The following is a 19,350-nucleotide window of genomic DNA, read 5'->3' on the forward strand; positions in this document are numbered from 1 at the left end:
CGGCTCTGGAGGTCACATCATGATTTTAATATTTTAACATGTGGCCCTAACATGGACAAATAGGCTACGTAATAAACAACAAAATTTGGGTTTTAACTCCAAATGCATCAACATTTTGTGAATGTTCTTTGTATATTTTTCGAGATGTATAATGAAATGTGCTTTTTACATACATGTATGTATGACACTGCTGTACTGGTCGGACAGAAAGCAGTGACTGACCTTCTCCAGGGCTTCACAATTTATTATGACTCAGGATCCAAAGTTACTTTTTTAAACAAACCCACATTGTGCGATGTGTGTGACCCAAAGCAGCTTATGGAACCCCTGTGAGGAGGACCACAAAAAACATTCAGAACTTATACAAAAAATAATCCACACAATGAATTGAGCTTTACAGACCCCAGACCCTCAATAACAAATCACTGATTAAGAAAAATAAAATATAAATAAATAGCATTAACAATGTTTTGAACATTAGTTAGCTCTGTATGAGAATTCCTAGGAGAACTCATTCTGGAATATTTACTTCCTCTAAATAGCAGGGCAGAGGGGAACTTGTGATTTTCATTTTGTGGAATAAAGAGACATTTGATGCACTCACTATTTGTCCTCATAATGGCCACATGACACAACTCTCTGTTACTTAGCCTTATGGGTACATAAGAAATCATGTTTAAGATCTAACCTAATTACACTAAAAATTCCTTTCAAGTTGCTTTTAAGAATAAGGGTCACATTAAATGCTTTTAGAGTTGTGCCCTACAGACTACAACCACTATTGTGACAATTAACCTCTTTGCCTTTGCTTTATTACATGGTAATATTTTCCCTGCTTGTCTATTGTCTATAAAGTGGAGCCTTTAATGATCAAAGTGTCCAATTTATCAACATATTTCAAGTGGGCGTTCATATCCTTTTTTTTAAACAAAGGCTTTATAATGGGTCATTGTAGGGTGACCAGACAACCAAGTTTTATGAGGTTTAATACATTTAAGGTATAACTATATCTGTTTCAGATGTTTGACTCATTGACTTTGTCTATAAAATGAATTTTTTTTTTTGAAAATCGCTTATAGAGAAAGAAAAACATTAGTTTTGATTTATTAACTTATAATGTGGATGGTTGCCAATAGCTCATTTGATTTGACATTACGCTAGCAACAGAAAGTTATTGGTTGGAACCATATACTGTAATAAAAGATAGACGTAGTGTCCATGATGTCACCCATATGTTTCTGAAGATCGTTTTTGAAGCTTAAAGTAGGCGGTGCCTGCCGTCGCCATCTGGGCCGCGCGTCACCGCGCATCACTCGCAGATATCCGAAAATGGGTAAAAAGGCGGGACATGGGTGAAGCTGAGTTGACTGGTTGCTGAAACCACGCCTGCCTAGCTTGATTTTAGTGACAGCAGTGGCTGTTCAACCGTCACTCAAGTGACCACGCCCTTAATTATGCAGAACTTTAATGCTGCATTTACACCAGCTGCGGTAGAGGCGTGAAGCGCGAGTGATTTCAATGTTAAGTCAATGTGAAGATGCGTTGACGTGCGTCTGGAGGTCTCACGCCGCGGATGAGGCGTTTGGCGCGGTGCGGAAGACCCGTTTCCGCCTCATTTGCGCGAATTGAGCGCCTGCCGTGGTACGCACGAATGGTGCTTTTTGTGCATTTTGTGTTTGACGCGAATTGGCGGCTGACGCCCGAGTTGAAAATTTTGAACTTTGGCGGAATTTCATGCCGCGTTAACCAATCAGGAGCCCCGCCCGGAGTCACTCATTCAACATGAGGGAACGCTTGATATTGTCCGTGAGAGGTCACCCGGAGCTATACGAAACAAGTTCTTATTTCTATAGAGACAGGAATAAAAAGGACCTCGCTTGGAAGAGTGTCAGTGAGGACATCTGGCAACCTGGTAAGTTGTAATACACATTTTACTTTTGAGTCACGTGACGTTTATCGACCCGCGCCGATTATTTCCCCCTATAGTAAGGTTACCAAATTTAAACTGGTAACTCTCTCGATAAATGCACAATCAACATCAGTCATCTTGCAAACAGACAACCGCATAGCACTTGCCCCTCCCACAAGAAGCGGAGTTTGCATTCAAATTGTTAAAGCGGCAAACTAGGCGCGGTAGGCGTGATTTTGACGCCTGAAACGTGGTTGGTGTAAACGCAGCAAATTCACCCCCCACAGTTGTCATGAAGGGCAAAATTAGCTTTACAGACCAAAAACACTTTTTGTACCAGGCTGTAAACATATTATTTTCTACTGTAAAGTTGGCCATTTTAACATGGAGGTCTATGGAAATGTACTCCCTTCTGGAGCCAGCCTCTAGCGGCCAGTCGATGAATTGCAGTTTAAATCACTTCCGTATTGGCTTGATCAGAAAGATCGGAAGGTTCCCCCTCGGTTTGAACGCACATGCACAAAGTGTATGGAATGCACTGTAATTCACTTTGGATAAAATTGTCTGCCAAATGCAAATATGTATATAATTTCATATTTGCCGCAGGTCTCTGTCTGTTGTGAGGCATGCACTCTGGTAACTGAAATATGTGACCAAAAATTCAAATAGGCTAACAAATGTTTTCAACAGTAATAAATTAGCATCCTACTTACAAAAATGTGGTAATATTACGAAACATTATAAAAGCATGTTTTTTCAAGAACTCCCATGACTACTGCTCACGGAATACAGCAAAACAGCAGTCACACAATTTCCAGATGCTGGGTTGCTATAAAAAATATTTCCTCAAATGTTTTCTCCCTAGGCGCCTAAAAATTCAAAAAAAAAAAAAAAGGATTCTTCACCCAGAAATCGGATATTCAACAATATTTTTGAAAAAAAAAAACATTCAGAAAAAGTAGGCCTACAGTTAATAGTAGCCAATGACAGTGCCTTAAGGCCGGCCAGCTTCTTTTATGCAGGGCAGGCTATTGATACTCAGCCCCTGTGCTGTGTTAAAAATAACCCTCTCTTCATCTGACTGGACAGGCAAAGTGGGGCTGTGTTGGGGAATTATCTTCAGCAAAACCCTGTTGTGTTTTAGCGCAGATGGATATACAGAGGCACAGATATAGATAAACAAGCAGACAGAAATCAATGCCCATCCTCTCACTTTAACCATTGCAGTCTGACAGCAAGACAGACACGCCACACTAAAGGGAAACTTCTGGCTTGGAAAAAACAAGATAAGCATCTTATAAATATCTGTTAGTCAGCGGGGAATCTGCTCTTTTGGTCTCCTCTGTGTGTCAGCGTGCGTAGGAAGGGATTTATACTGGAAAGTCTTAAACAAGAGATACAAGAGATATCTATTTGCGTGTGGGGCAAATATAGGTCTATATGAAACATGATCGTGAAGGATGAACTCGGTGATGTATTTGTGAAATTTTGTTCAAGAACACCAAGGTGTGTGGGGGGGGGTCCTAAAATCTCTTGTGTTGAACAACAATCACAAGGCTTGTAGGACAAGATACATACGTATTATTTATCATATATATGACCATGCATGTGAAATCTGGAGTAAAGTCTCAATCTAAAATGTAGTTTTAAACATGGATTCAAGAGGAGCCTAAAAATTCAGACATGTCAATCATCATTATGAGCGTATATAAAGGCAGCCTCCAGGTATATAAATGCAGCTTTTGGCATCTCTCCTCCACCCCATCTCCTCCTTCACCGCTCTCTTTCTTCCTCTGTGCATGTGGGGGTTAATTTTAGGGCTCGAGCCTCGGCCATAAGACTAGTGAACGGAGATTTTCAGCATCAAAGTTTGATTTCCTTTAATTTTAATGTTTGACATAGTCACACTCAGTCAATATTAAAGGAATATTGCATTTTCTTAAAAGAAAAATCCAGATAATTTACTCACCACCATGTCATCCAAAATGTTGATGTCTTTCTTCGTTCAGTCGAGAAGAAATTATGTTTTTTGAGGAAAACATTGCAGGATTTTTCTCATTTTAATGGACTTTAATAGACACGAACAATTAACACTTAACTCAACACGTAACAGTTTTTTTCAACGGAGTTTCAGAGGACTATAAACAATCCCAAACGAGGCATAAGTGTCTTATCTAGCAAAACGATTGTCATTTTTGACAAGAAAAATAACAAATATACACTTTTAAAGCACAAATTCTCGTCGAGATCCGGTCGTGATGCGCCAGGTGACCCCACGTAATACGTCATGACGTCAAGAGGTCACAGAAGACGAACGCGAAACTCCGCCCCAGTGTTTACAAGTGTTGAGAAAGAGGACCGTTCCTACGTTGTTGTATGTCAACTGATACGAATTAATGTCTTTGTGTCAGTTTATTGTTTACAATGGTCCGCAAATTTGCGTTTTATATATGTAACACGTGACCTCCCTACGTCACTACGCATTTACGTTAGGTCGCGCTGTACCGGATCTAGACGAGAAGTTGTGCTTTAAAAGTGTATATTTGTTATTTTTCTTGTCAAAAATGACAATCGTTTTGCTTGATAAGACACTTATGCCTCGTTTGGGATTGTTTATAGTTCTTTGAAACTCCGTTGAAAAAAACTGTTACGTGTTGAGTTAAGTGTTAATTGTTGGTGTCTATTAATTTAAAATCCATTAAAATGAGAAAAATCCCGCAATGCTCTCCCCAAAAAACACAACTTCCTCTCGACTGAACAAAGAAAGACATCAACACCCTGGATGACAAATGAGTACAGGCCAAATGAGTAAATCATCTCGATTTATCTTCCAAGAAAATTAAATATTTCTTTAAAGATATCAAGGTTATATTTTCACAGAATGTTTTTTTTACATTATGTAGGATGATTTTATTTGTACCTTTAGCTGTTTTTTCACAGGCAAGAGGCAGATTTAGAAAAAATGCCTGGAGCAGTGATGCTGTGCTCAGGCTAAGCACAAGGCGAGCAACACTAAAAAAAATTGCAATTAATGACGCCCTCTAGTGGACTAAAGGAACTACTGTATTATAATTATTTATCCAAAGTCTGCTTCAATGTCCTGAAGTTTTATTAAACAGTACATAAAGTGAAAATAATAATATACATTGTTTTGTGCAAAAAAAAGATAAAAACGGTATATACATTTTCAGATATAAATTCTCAAACAGTAAATACATTTGGTTGTACAAAAAGATAAAGCAGCTAATTTATGTGATTGCAGTTGGATATTGTATAAAACATTGTACTACATTAATATGTCCTCTGATTTAATATTGTCTTGGTGCAAGTTTGTATATCTCATTGCAGTTGAAAAACGGCCCATTTCTGAGTCTTTAATAGAGCCGAAAGGCAGCTAGATAAAGAAAGTGCATGTGCCGAACTTCCTAGTTAAGAGTAATGTCCAGGAATTACAGAAAGTGGAGAAAACCTTTGTCATATACAAAACCTTTTCAGTATACAAAAAATAAAATACTGAGATACTGTAAATGAGACTCCGTGTTGAAATATGCAAATCGTCCCGGATGAGCAGTTGTGTGGATATGTTCCATAGGCAATATTATTAAGCAGCTCAAATTGCTAGTGAGCCAATGTCAGGATAAAGACGAGGCTTAAGACGTAAATACATAGACCAAGTTTGAAAGGCACATCAAAAGAGTTGGTTGAAATGAATGCAGTATTGCATGAGTAAGTTTATTTTAAAGGTCCAATTTGAGCTTGTCTATATCGTAGTCGTGGTCCTGGTCGAATTTGGAGATGGTCTTACGCACACGCAGAGCTGTAAGCCGAGCTGAGGGGCTTTGGAACCAGCACTCTTTCATAATCTTCGCAATTGCAGACAGGATCTTGACAGAAAAACAGAGAACAAGTCAATGAGCATTTGATTTCTTGTGTATGCTTCTGTCTATGTGGATGTGTCTGGTGTTCAGTTTAAATCAACAAAAAAGCAACTACTGCATTTCAACTTTATTGCTGAATTTAAATGTAGCAACACAAAACAATAAGATGTTGAGAACTGAGAATTATGTTGCTGTATCTGACCTACTTGGTTTGTAATGTGTCATAATTATATTTGCCTGTCAAAACTTTATAAAAAAACACATTTTTGGCATTCTGCTCTGATAACAGATATTTTGTAGGTGGGAAAGTGTTCATGTGCCAGACTTTAAAAAGTCTAATGTGGCAAACAACTAAAGGAAAAGTCTTCTACTCCTCTGCATTTTCCCTTCTTTATCGTTTTTGCTGAAGTAAGAAGCTTTGTAGTCAGATGTCACACACAAGATCGCCCACTGTCCGTTTCCTGACTCTCAAAAGCATACTCAAAAATACTGAGCGATATGAAAAACTGTATGCATACAGTGACCCAAATCCAACAAATCAATGCAAAGTACATCATGCAAACATTAACATGCTTTTATCCATATTAGTGACTTTAGGCCATTTTGTCATTTATCAGTCATTAATGAGTGTCTTATTTAAAACGACTTAAATGTGTTTTTAATGTTCAAATATATTAATATTACCATACTATATTTTTGAAGTTTTTGTTAGTTTATGTGTGTAAATCCTACAGAGTATACATATACACTCACCTAAAGGATTATTAGGAACACCTGTTCAATTTTTCATTAATGGAATTATCTAATCAACCAATCGCATGGCAGTTGCTTCAATGCATTTAGGGGTGTGGTCCTGGTCAAGACAATCTCCTGAACTCCAAACTGAATGTCAGTATGGGAAAGAAAGTTGATTTAAGCAATTTTGAGCATGGCATGGTTGTTGGTGCCGGTCTGAGTATTTTACAATCTGCTCAGTTACTGGGATTTTCAGACACAACCATTTCTAGGGTTTACAAAGAATGGTGTGAAAAGGGAAAACCATCTAGTATGCGGTAGTCCTGTGGGCGAAATTGCCTCATTGATGCTAGAGGTCAGAGGAGAATGGGCCGACTGATTCAAGCTGATAGAAGACCAACTTTGAATGAAATAACCACTCGTTACAACCGAGGTATGCAGCAAAGCATTTGTGAAGCCACAACACGCACAACCTTGAGGCGGATGGGCTACAACAGCAGAAGACCCCACTGGCTACCACTCATCTCCACTACAAATAGGAAAAAGAGGCTACAATTTGCACAAGCTCACCAAAATTGGACAGATGAAGACTGGAAAAATGTTGCCTTGTCGATTTCTGTTGAGACATTCAGATCGTAAAGTCAGAATTTGCCGTAAACTGAATAAAAACATGGATCCATCATGCCTTGTTACCACTGTGCAGGCTGATGGTGGTGGTGTAATGGTGTGGGGGATGTTTTCTTGACTCACTTAAGGCCCCTTAGTGCCAATTGGGCATCGTTTAAATGCCACAGCCTACCTGAGCATTGTTTCTGAGCATGTCCATCCACCATTTACTCATCCTCTGATGGCTACTTCCAGCAGGATAATGCACCATGTCACAAAGCTCGAATCATTTTAAATTGGTTTCTTGAACATGACAATGAGTTCACTGTACTAAAATGGCCCCCACAGTCACCAGATCTCAACCCAATAGAGCATCTTTGGGATGTGGTGGAACGGGAGCTTCGTGACCTGGATGCGCATCCCACAAATCTCCATCAACTGCAAGATGCTATCCTGTCAGCATGGGCCAACATTTCTAAAGAATGCTTTCAGCACCTTTTTGAATCAATGCAACGTAGAATTAAGGCAGTTAAGGCAAAAGGGGGTCAAACACAGTATTAGTATGGTGTTCCTTATAATCCTTTAGGTGAGTGTATTTATTCATCTCTATTGTGTAAAGTTCTTTGCTATGGCTATAAAATGCAAGCAGAATAAAAGTACATTTCCATTCACAGTGTTCATTTGCAGCAAATATGCTCTCTGATAAAAAAAGAAATATTATTTCAGTGACATTTTTTGATTAATAATCTTTTCTGTCCCGCACATAAAATGCTTTCCTGACAAATTGCTACAGAACGCAGCTGTCAAAGCAGTGCCTTGTCTAACGTCTGACTCGAATCCAAGTCTTAAGCATGAGGTCTGTATCTCTGGTATGTCTGATTATCTTACCGGATGAGAGTGCAGTCGATTGTGTAGACTGGGCCTGTACTGGTCAACGCACACCACTTTCTTCATCTCCTCGAAACTGGGGTCAGAGGGGACCACGTCAAAGAACGGCGGCCTGTACTCCTCCACAATCCCTGGGAAACCACAGATTTGGAAAGTTTTAATGCAGTCGTTTGCTGACATCATCACATTTGTCTTTTACTGACAATGGTGTGGATGTGTGCTGAGACTGAAAGGCTGGTCTGAATCTGACCGTATCTTTTAATAGTGTGGTTTGGATGTTGAGGGAGGTTGGCAGTAACTAATAATGTGGGAGAACAATTGGAAAAACTCCAGAAAGCCTATTATGTGCATTATGAGTAGAAAGCCAATGGGAGAAAAGCTATGCGATATCACTAAAATGAGTAAAGCTATCTATTATGTCCAGTCTACATGGTATTTTGGTGTAAATTCATCTTGATTGAATAAGATGTGATAAAATTACATGACCTCATCTTTAAAAAACATGAAAGAAATAAGTTTCAATATGATGACCAGTGTAAAATCTGGTACTTAAATCTAAACCAGCGGAGAATTACTTCATATAATTATAAGGGTTAGTGGCTTGCAGGGGTGCCGCAAGGTTTTCTTTGGCCCCTGTCTAATTTGTACCCCAAGGACCCACATATAGGAAAGTATGGGGTTCTGCTGGGTCCCTACCCCGCCAAATCGTCCAGATTCTCACCATTGGTGTCGTGCTGCGTAAAAGCGTGCATGCGAGAGAGAAACAGAGAGGGAACAAGCGCATCTGGTCTTTTTGAGAGGGAGTGCTGACACCAGATAAGATTGTTTATAATTACTGGACCGCTAATCGTGGGTGGATAGAGGAGGCAGACACACACACACACACACACACAAAAAAAAACTTGGAACGGAGGGGAAGTAAAACGAAGGAACTTATGTGAAAGTCTATCACATCTATCAACGTGGAGAGAATTGTTGCTTAGCAACAGAACCAGAAAATTAGAGCAAGAACATTGGAATCCTGTAGTGAAATAACTTTTTAATTCTTTTATGAAACTTTACCACAATTTTAGGGATTCTTAGTAATTGTTTTGTCTTACCATTTACAATAGTTCGACGAGTTATCTCCCAAAGGACAAGACCCAGGGCCCAGATGTCTGTTTGTTTATAGGACTCGAAAACATCTACACGAATACTCTCGTCCAAAACCTCAGGTGCCATATAGCGCTTGGTGCCCACTCGTGGGTTATTGCCAACATCCAGATAGTCATTCGATTGAGAGTGAATGACAGCCAGGCCTGAAAGATCACACAGAAGACACTATGTTATTATATTAATAAATAAAAAAGCAATACAAAAAATACAACTGCAGTAGATACGTCTGCATTAAATGTGACTTGCTGGACCAATGGAGGAATTTTTCCAAAGCAATAACACTAGTGAGTAATGCTCGCCTTAGCAAGCACACCAATGAATAAGGAAACTGCGTCAAATTACAGTACAATGTTAAAGGGGCCATGGCATAAAAATCTGACTTTTTCCATGTGCTATGATTGGGTCCCCAATGCTTCTATTAACCTAGAAAATGTGAAAAAGATCAACCCAGTAACTTCGTTTTGGTAAAACATTCTCTACAAGCACATGAAAAAATAGGTCATTCAAATTTGGCTCGCCTTATGATGTCATAAGGAGCTCTTATTATAATTATACCACCCCTTAATCTGCATTATCCAACCACAGCGCTGCTATTTAGTGCAGAGAGAAAGAGAGTGAGAAAAAATTATTTATATTGCAACAAACCACCATCATTGTAATCAGTGTTTGCACTTCATCTGCTCATTTGCATTTTAAAGGACACACCCAAAACGGCACATTTTTGCACACACCTACAAAGTGGCAATTTTAACATGCTATAATACATTATTTATATGGTATTTTGAGCTAAAACTTCACATATGTGCTCTGGGGACACCAAAGATTTATTTGACATCTTAAAAAAGTCTTGTGACATGGCCCTTTTAAGACTTTTCTCTACTTTCTCACCCAGGTCAGCTATGCAGCACTGGCCATTTCTCTTCACTAGGATGTTGCGGCTCTTCAGGTCTCTGTGCGCGATGGCTGGTTTGCCCTGTGTGCTCAGGATCTCCGTGTGGAGGTGCACCAGGCCACTGGCAATAGACAGGCACATGCACAGGCAGCTTTCCGGGTCCAGCGTCCTGTACTGCAGGAAGTCATAGAGGGAGCCTAATTCATGGAAGTGTGTGACCAGCCACAGCTGAGTGCTGGAGTTTTTAGATGTCATGTCTGATGCTATGAAACCTGGTAATGAGAAAAAAGCGTGCACGTGTGTGAGAGAGAGAGAACATTATTACATTTCATATCAAAGGTTGTATAATTGCTTCGTAGGAAAATGATGTTTCTGCGGGCAAGAACCTATTATGATTGCAAAAGTGGAAATTAGTTCTTCCCACACGAGCTATGAAAAAGACACGCTGTGGGTGGGTACTTACCCAAGATGTTTTCGTGCCTCAGTTGGACCGTGTTGTAGATCTCAGTTTCTCTAAACCAGGACTGTTCATCACGAGAGGAGAAAATCTTAACAGCTACGCTCTCTCCCATCCAAGTACCACGCCATACTTCTCCATAACGTCCTTTACCTGCCAGAAATATTTAGGGGGGAATGTGAACACTGGAAGAGACATCTGAGAGAAATGATGAATGCTTTATGAATTATGAACGTTTCACTCACCAACACATTCTACCAGCGAGATCTGTCGAGCCATGGTCCTCTGCACTAGATAAGGGAGCCCGGTCCCACTGCCCGATGTACAAAACTCATCAAAAATATCCTGAATAAGAGAATTATGCATTTATACTGCAGAAGACATGAATGCATAAAATGTAAATTACAAACAGTGGATTGTGAGACTAAACACAATAACACAGGTTGGATGAGTTATACTTTACCCCGTAAGTAGGGTCCACTCCAATGGGGACTTTGAGCATAGAGGTGTCATCCTTTACCAGCTGATGGCGCTGTCGCTTTGTACGTAGCCACAATATAAGACAGCCGGCTGCGATCACCATCAGCAGCACCAATAAAGACACTGCCACCAGCAGAATCTCTCTCATATACTTCCCCTCCACCGGGTCTAAAATGACAATGTTGTGTAACAATGTAATGTGCCTTTAATCTGAATTATGTTAATAATCAATGCAAGCAGTCTCCCTTGAGTTTACCTTCTCTATTAAAATTACACCAACCTGTGCATACTTACTTTAAAGTATAAAGAATCAATGCAACACTAAGGGGCAGCAGCAACAAAACCTCTATAGATGCGGTTGTAGTAATAAATGTCTATATTGTCTCAAAACTACCTTAAAGTAATTTATAAGCTAAATAATCTACGCTTTTTCAATCTAACCATTTTTGTTTCCTTAACTAGTATACTCGAGTTTCAACTTTTGTATTTTAAAGGGGACATTTCACAAGACTTTTTTAAGATATCAAATAAATCTTTGGTGTCCCCAGAGTACGTATGTAAAGTTTAGCTTAAATACCATATAGATAATTTATTATAGCATGTTTAAATTGCCCCTTTGTAGGTGTGAGCAAAAATGCGCCGTTTTTGGGTGTCCTTTAAAATGCAAATGAGCTGATCTCTGCACTAAATGGCAGTGCTGTTGTTGGATAGTGCAGATTAACGGGCGGTATTATCCCCTTCTGACATCACAAGGGGAACCAAATTTCAATTACCTTTTTTTTACATGCTTGCAGAGAACAGTTTACCCAATTATAGCACTTAAACATGGAAAAAGTCAGATTTCCATGTACCCTTTAAAGTAAAAGTTCACTAGAAAATGAATATATTTATAATTTACTTTCTAAATCTTGCTGGGTTATTTTTAACCCAATGCAGGATTAATATCGGACAGAAAACCTGTTGGGTTATTAAATAAACCTATGCTGCGTTGTTTCAGCTCATGGTTGGGTTAACACAACCTAGCGTAGGTTTATTTATAACTCAACATGTGTTCTGTCCAATATGGGTATAAACCCAATGGATTAAAACAACCCAACATTTTGAATTAAAACAACCCAGCATGCAGGTTACATTAAAACGCAACTGATTGGGTTCGTCCCTTTTTTGACCCACACTGGGTTGGAAATAACCCATTATTTTGTGTATAGGTGAGAAGCAGTCTCCTCCGTATGATTTCTCTGATCCACCTGTTGTTTTTTGCATCGTCGCATGAATTTATTCGCATCAAAATATATATATTAACCCACTGGAGTCATTTTAATTACTTTTATGATGGATGGATGCACTTTTCACCAGCATTCAGTGGCAAAAATGTTTAAAAAATGCACATGCGCAACACTACCTGCTCACGAGGGGGAACGCCTATTAACGTGTGCATGAGAGAGCATGCACGAGCCTCTTCTCTTCGCTCTGTTTACAAGTTGCTGTCGGCATGGCTCATAAAGCGAACCTAGGGACGAGCATGTACGACGGCCTTACGTAAACATATCATCAGAATGATTGACAACTGGGATGACCAATAGTCTTGATGATCCACCCGGAAAAAGAAAATCTTCCGCTATAGCTTTAAGTTTAATCAACTTGAATTTACACTTAAAGGGACAATAAGTAGGATTTTACCCCTTATGTAGTGGTGAAACTGTATTTTGCATTCAAACGAATAGTGCTCTCTAGCGCCTCGCTTTTCCAAATGCATGTTGCAACTATACGGTAGCCGTTATGTACTCCTTGTCCGTTTCAGTTGGTTCACGTGTTCTGAACGAAAACGCGTTGGTAGGCTAGTGCTTTTTGTCCCTCTCTGCTATTATAGTTTATCAATACGGCGGAACGACATGAAAGCCTCCTTGGACTTACCCGTTCAATGTAAGTAAAGAGAAGAAATTCTAAGCTTACAAAGAAAAGTCAGATCAATGGCATTTGAGGACATATTTATGAATAAAGATATGATTTTGATTAATAAAACACTTAAAATCCTACTTACAGTCCCTTTAATTTCAACTTTCTTGACTAGCAAGGATTTGCTATAAATGATAAAAATAAAGTTGAAATTACTTGGGGATTTATATAGCAACTCCTCACTAGTCAAGAAATTTGAAATGAATCATAAAGTCAATTTAATTCAACTTAAAAATTTAAGTGCAACCAGGATTTTTTTTACAGTCTATGAAGAGGAAGGACAGTGTTTAATATAACATTTAGGATGGCATGAAGGTGATTTTTCCAGTGAACTATTCCTTTAAAGGAATAGTCTCATTTTCAATATTAAAATATGTTATTACCTTAACTAAGAATTGTTGATACATCCCTCTATCATCTGTGTGCGTGCACGTAAGCGCTGGAGCGCGCTGCACCGCTTCGATAGCATTTAGCTTAGCCCCATTCATTCAATGCTACCATTTAGAGATAAAGTTAGAAGTGACCAAACACATCAACGTTTTTCCTATTTAAGACGAGTAGTTATACGAGCAAAATTGGTGGTACAAAATAAAACGTAGCGCTTTTCTAAGCGGATTTAAAAGAGGAACTATATTTTATGGCGTAATAGCACTTTTGGGAGTACTTCGACTCGGCGCAGTAACACCCTCCCTCTCCCATTATGAGAGTGAGAAGGGGAGCGGACATTTCAGGCGAGTCGAAGTACTCCCAAAAGTGCTATTACGCCATACAATATAGTTCCTCTTTTAAATCCGCTTAGAAAAGCTCTACGTTTTATTTTGTACCACCAAACTTGCTCGTATAACTACTCGTCTTAAATAGGAAAAACGTTGATGTGTTTGGTCACTTCTAACTTTATCTCTAAATGGTACCATTGAATGAATGGGGCTAAGCTAAATGCTATCGAAGCGTCACAGCGCGCTCCAGCGCTTACATGCACGCACACAGATGATAGAGGGATGTATCAACAATTCTTAGTTAAGGTAATAACATATTTTAATATTGAAAATGAGTAGACTATTCCTTTAATTTAAGGCATTTCGTGACACTTTAGGGTTGATGCATTGTTCACTTACTGACCTTCTTTAGGCACACTGGAGTTTTGATTGCAGAAGTTTGTGAAGCAGCAATCACAATACAGTCCAGGACGATCAGGCACATGGCACTGTTCGAGGGAGGGAAGGCAGCCCCTTCTTTCCACTTCATCGACCAAAGTGTAGATGCAGTAATTGCCCCAGCAGGTGTTGTTAACACAATTTCTATTGTTCTCGCATGCGCACTGTACAATCCCCTCCTTGGCTACAGAGAAAAAGTAAGATTGAAATATAACATGTGATAGGAACAGGACTAACATCAGAGATGATCGTTTTAGTCTCTTTTTCCTGAAATAAATACCAGTCTTATTAAAAGGTGTTCTGACAAACACAGCCAGCTTGACCCAGCATGAAAGCAAACACTTCCTCTGTTTTATTGTCTCATTACTCATGAAGAACAAATCTCTGATTTAACCTACACACGGATTAAATACGAGGAAATATTGAAACATCATAAAACAAACAAACAAGCGAATAACACACTGTACCTTTAAGCAATTCAGCTCGGTCGTAGCACTGCAAACAGCTCCCTGAGCACACCAAAACAGTCAGGACTGCGAGCACCTCGGACTTCATCTCTGAGAGAAAAGGAATACAGAATCACGCCTGAATCCAAATTCAACATTCCTCTGGAGCGTCCTTTGCTGGTTTGGCATTTACAAGGCACCATTCCATACGGCAATCATTCCATCACATGTTGAACTGAAAATGTCTTGGAATCTCATAACAAGAGTTCCCTTAATGGAAAATGGAGACAGAATAATCTCTCTCCACACCAAAGGAAGTTATAAGTTAAGGAACGACAAATGGACAGGGCCAGTCAGTCTGTCTGGGCAGCAATTAAAGTCCGAGTGGGTGGGAGAGGACTTTAGTGAAGCCAGCTCCGATTTGCCTCGCTTTCCTCTGTACCACCGGCCCTCAGACACTCTGGCTGCTGTACACACAGAGTAAATATTGATGGCTATACTTCCTGCCATTCAGAGGCCGCACCCGGCTAGCCGTCCAAAGACTCCGGATAGCTTGTTCCTCTAGGCCTGGAAGTTGCCTGGTCACGCAAACAAAATGGCTGTGTGAAAACTAAATTATATGGAGATAAGAGAAAATCTGCAATCTGAAATGCTGGCCTATCTTTAAGGCTGCTTTGAAGGAACAACGTGAAAGCCACATATTTAGCCACAAGATTTTTAATTTGTGTGGTAAATAGGATTTGCACCGATTACATATGAGGAGCTCAGATGCAAAAGCCACTAAACTCCACCTTTGTCAAAAATAATGAATAGATAATGAAATTAATAACGAATGCGTCTGGCATGTAGTATATGTTCATCAAATACGTTAACTTCAAATTTGCTTAATCCCGATCTTAGGCCATTCAGAAATACTGGTTTGTTGGCAGAATACGCAAAACGACATGTACATTTTTCAGCAAAGTCTTCTTAGTGGACGAAAGATAAATTGGATGAACGAATAATGTGCAAAATGACCAAACTTGTGTCCCTTTTGAGTACTTGGACCTGAATATAATCTGAATGTGGTAGTCACATGGATCACAGCGCCCCCTAATGTGTGCTTCAGTTTGTTCATTTTTACATCATCATTTTCAATGTTTCTAGCATCTTTAGTGATTTTAAAACTGTTTACTAGTGGATTTTTGGAGGTTTTTTGCCAAAAAACTTGTATGCACTTAAAGGGTTTTGCAGTGAAAGACAGTCAAATTAAATACAAATTAAATGACTAAAGTGACATTTGTGAAAATAAGGTATTTGTATTGAACACAAAATGTATATACATATATCTCACTGTCTTTAATGTCTTTGCATTATATAACAAAAAATCAATACCTAGAAGCTTCATTGCAGCTTTCAGTTAAAGGAAAACACCACCATTTTTTTTATTTTTTACTATGTTCTTACCTCAACTTAGACAAATGAATACAAACCTATCCTTCTTCAATGCGTGCACTTAATCTTTGTACAGCGGGTCGTGAATGGATTAGCATTTAGCCTAGCCCCATTCATTCCTTAGGATCCAAACAGGGATGAATTTCGAAGCCACCAAACACTTCGACCTCGGCGTGCAGTAACATCATCACTCCTGACTACTTCCCCTTTTGCACAAACTTCCGTCAATATTACTGCGCCCGAGGATGAAGTGCTCTTCCGCTATACAATATAGTTCTCATTTTTTATCCACTTAAAAAATCACCACATTTTATTTTGTGCCACCATACTTACTCGTGTAACTATAACAGACTTTAAATAGGGAAAACATGGAAGTGTTTGGTGTCTTATAAATTCATCCATATTGGAATCCTAAGAAATTAATGGGGCTAGGCTAAATGCTAACACATTCACGACGCGCTGTACAAAGATTGAAAAAAGATAGGTATGTATTAATTCATCTAAGTTCAGGTAAGAACTGTGGTGTTTTCCTTTAATAAAGTCAAAATATAACTGCATCCATAGACCATTAAAAATTCTGTATTTTGCTGTCAGATGTCACTGAAAATTACCAAACCTATCCTCAAATAGCCATCTTGTTTGATAAAGGCTGAGAAAAAGTCTGGCATCAGATAGCACTCTTCAAATGGCAGCGAAGGCACTGAAATGTATGCGTTAAAAGTATTACAGTATGCAGCGAAAGGTTTCAGAAAACAACAAAACACATTGTGTTGCCGCAACACTATAATTAAATAGGTACAGTGTTTACTTATGTGATGTCATGGAAAAAAAGAGTCATCTATGATGTTTTGAAACAGACTTGTAATTAAAGCCAGAGTTGATCCTTTACTTCTGAAGCAATATCATATTCATAAAACTGCATTCAGCAATATGACTACTACATAAGAAGATATTAAAGTATCTGTGTGTCATGACTGCCAATTTGTCTATTCATTCTGTGACATCTGTTGTTGTTTTCTCTAAAGTGAATGCCATCATGGGACCGGAAGACCACACACAAACATATTATGGTTTACTGAAAATGACCACTGGTTGATAGACACATATACATGGAGATTTCAGCAGAGTGACTTTGTCTTAGCAGTAACCTTTTAAGTAATCCTTTTAAGCCGGCCAGTGTAAGTGCAGGTGGGCTGGTGTAAACAACTTTGTCACGTAGGCTGGATGCACACACACACACACACACACACACACACACATACACATACACACACACACACACACACACACACAAAAAAAAAAAGGGTAATTGCTGGGCCCTCTAGGCCACATTATAAAAAGAAAACAACCCCACCCATGTGGAAATGCTGATTGTAATTTCTAGGCTGCCAGGATGCCTCTCAAATCAGATTTCTGAGTGCCTTGAATCAAAGATTAGACTGAAGATGATGAAATGGGATTCCTGTTTTAATGCCGTGCTTGTCAGCATTCTCTCTAGAAAGACTCATGGGAACATAAACTTTTTAATTCTGCTTCCACTTTTCTCAGGACTTAGGCTACTCTCTGAACTGAAAGGAAATGTGTGCATGCTTTCTTAAATCCTCTACTAAATCACCTTGTTGCTTTTTATGTCACTAAAATACTTATTGAAAGTACTTATTAAAATCTTGCAATATTTAATAAAAAGAGTATTGTGTGTCACACATATGGTCAACATATGTCGACCATAACTATTTATATGGTTGATATGGTTTCAAATTGTGAAATAATAATTTAGTATTTCACCATTTTCACAACATATCTCTGGCTCCATCTTGTAGCTGTAGAAACTTGCCAGTTTTGAAAGGACCGCTATGCCTGAATGTATTTGTGAGCACCAGCATTGCTACAGAGATAAATGATCTGACTTTTCGGTTCATGATTGCTTTGTGCTTGCCTGTTGAATGTAAGCAGAGTCTTTAGTGCAAAGATATCCATAGAATATATAAAACCATCCTAAAGGCACTTAGTGTATTTTATATATGTGTTACGATACTAATAAGGTAGCCAAAAATAAATAAATGACCAAAATGGTGACAACATTACACAAATAAAGTCTAGGTGCTGTAGATGATTTTTGCAAATTGTGATCCCCTAAGAAAACTATCTATCGCAGTGGTTTTCAAACTGGGGGCCGCGAGATAGTGCCAGGGGGGCCCCAGTTTTATGACATTTTATAAAAGACATTAATTTATTATGGATTCTGTGTAATTAAACCTAAAAAAATAATAAGCCAACTAAACAACACTACTAGGTATAGTTTTATATGTTTTGTTTAATTAAAATATTACATTTTAAAACTGTTTTGTCACGGGGGGCCGTGAAAAATGCACTGTACACAAGGGGGGCCACACGCTGCAAAGTTTGGGAAACACTGATCTATCGTATAGTAAAAGTATATAAACTATGGTTACTATTAATTAAGTAAACTCATGGTTCGTTTTCTTAAAACAAATAAATAAAGCAAAAGCACTTATAACATAATTAGTTACCCACACCCCTTTAAAAAAGTAAACTATAAACAGAAAATCCTATGTATCACCAAGCAGTGCGTTTATTGAAAAATAATGCATACACCTGGAACATTTCTCAACCAATCACAATAAAGCATTCAACAGCCCCATGGTATAATACGTTTTATTGATCAGTTTATTCTAACGTTACCCAGTAAATTATATAGGGTACATCAATTAAATGTATTTAAATTATATTTCCCATACTCCCAGGCACAGTTGTACTAATATTTCATAAGTGGTTTACCTGATTTTTCTTTCGTGTTCCCTCACAAATCGAGCTGTTCATCAAACTTCGCGTGTTTTGAAGCTCGCATCACTCAATGAGTTAAACATCAAACTCTAATCGTCCTGACATTTCCCACTCTATACTGTACGTTAAACTCCTCACCAGACTCGCAAAACAAAATGGTATTTCCTATTTCCTCTTGCGTAGATCGCCCAACCGAAAAACACATCGAGCTGTTGTGTTTATAAAAATATCTCTAGTCAAATCTATTGCAGATAAACCGAAAACCAGTAAGAGGCTTTATGGAGCCGAAACCGTCATCTTCCGCTTGGAAAAATTCCTAGACTCCCAGACTGACTTCTTAAGACCCTGCCTCGATAAGTCTTAAACAAACTTTGCGCAGCAATGCCGCTGATTCAGGGTTTAGATTACAGATGTTATATGCAGTTACAGAAACATTGCGTAGTTTTGTCCCGCCCCTCATTGTCTGTGTTCGCTTAAAATGCGCTTTCATAGGCGCTTTCCTGTTGTGGCGATCCTTTCATTTCTCCCTAACTGTTTTTCTGTCTATGTTTTCTT

The 19,350-nt window shown here is 38.7% G+C and overlaps 1 protein-coding gene across 1 annotated transcript; it reads right to left on the reverse strand.

Annotated features, from left to right (window-relative positions):
• Nucleotides 1-5,000: 5,000 nt before the first annotated feature.
• acvrl1 (activin A receptor like type 1) lies at nt 5,001-19,211 on the reverse strand. The gene is made up of 10 exons (XM_055188530.2): nt 18,790-19,211; nt 14,578-14,667; nt 14,076-14,294; nt 10,984-11,168; nt 10,766-10,865; nt 10,527-10,673; nt 10,060-10,335; nt 9,117-9,314; nt 8,017-8,147; nt 5,001-5,793 (listed from the first exon to the last, which is right to left on the reverse strand). Exons 2-10 carry the CDS (start codon nt 14,663-14,665, stop codon nt 5,647-5,649), a joined length of 1,491 nt encoding a protein of 496 aa, XP_055044505.1. The 5' UTR covers nt 14,666-14,667; nt 18,790-19,211; the 3' UTR covers nt 5,001-5,646.
• Between the last annotated feature and the right edge of the window lie 139 nt (nt 19,212-19,350).

This window comes from Misgurnus anguillicaudatus, chromosome 13 (genome assembly GCF_027580225.2).
Source record: "Misgurnus anguillicaudatus chromosome 13, ASM2758022v2, whole genome shotgun sequence".
In the NCBI taxonomy this organism is placed as follows: Eukaryota; Metazoa; Chordata; class Actinopteri; order Cypriniformes; family Cobitidae; genus Misgurnus; species Misgurnus anguillicaudatus.

What these genes read in the sequence shown, in the direction of transcription:
- acvrl1 (XM_055188530.2), bottom strand. Translation starts at nt 14,665, where the DNA reads ATGAAGTCCGAGGTGCTCGCAGTCCTGACTGTTTTGGTGTGCTCAGGG. An exon ending in CTCCAGTGTGCCTAAAGAAG is followed by an intron (nt 11,169 to 14,075) that starts GTCAGTAAGTGA and finishes TTGTCATTTTAG; the next exon opens with ACCCGGTGGAGGGGAAGTAT. An exon ending in GTGCTGCATAGCTGACCTGG is followed by an intron (nt 9,315 to 10,059) that starts GTGAGAAAGTAG and finishes GTGATCTTTCAG; the next exon opens with GCCTGGCTGTCATTCACTCT.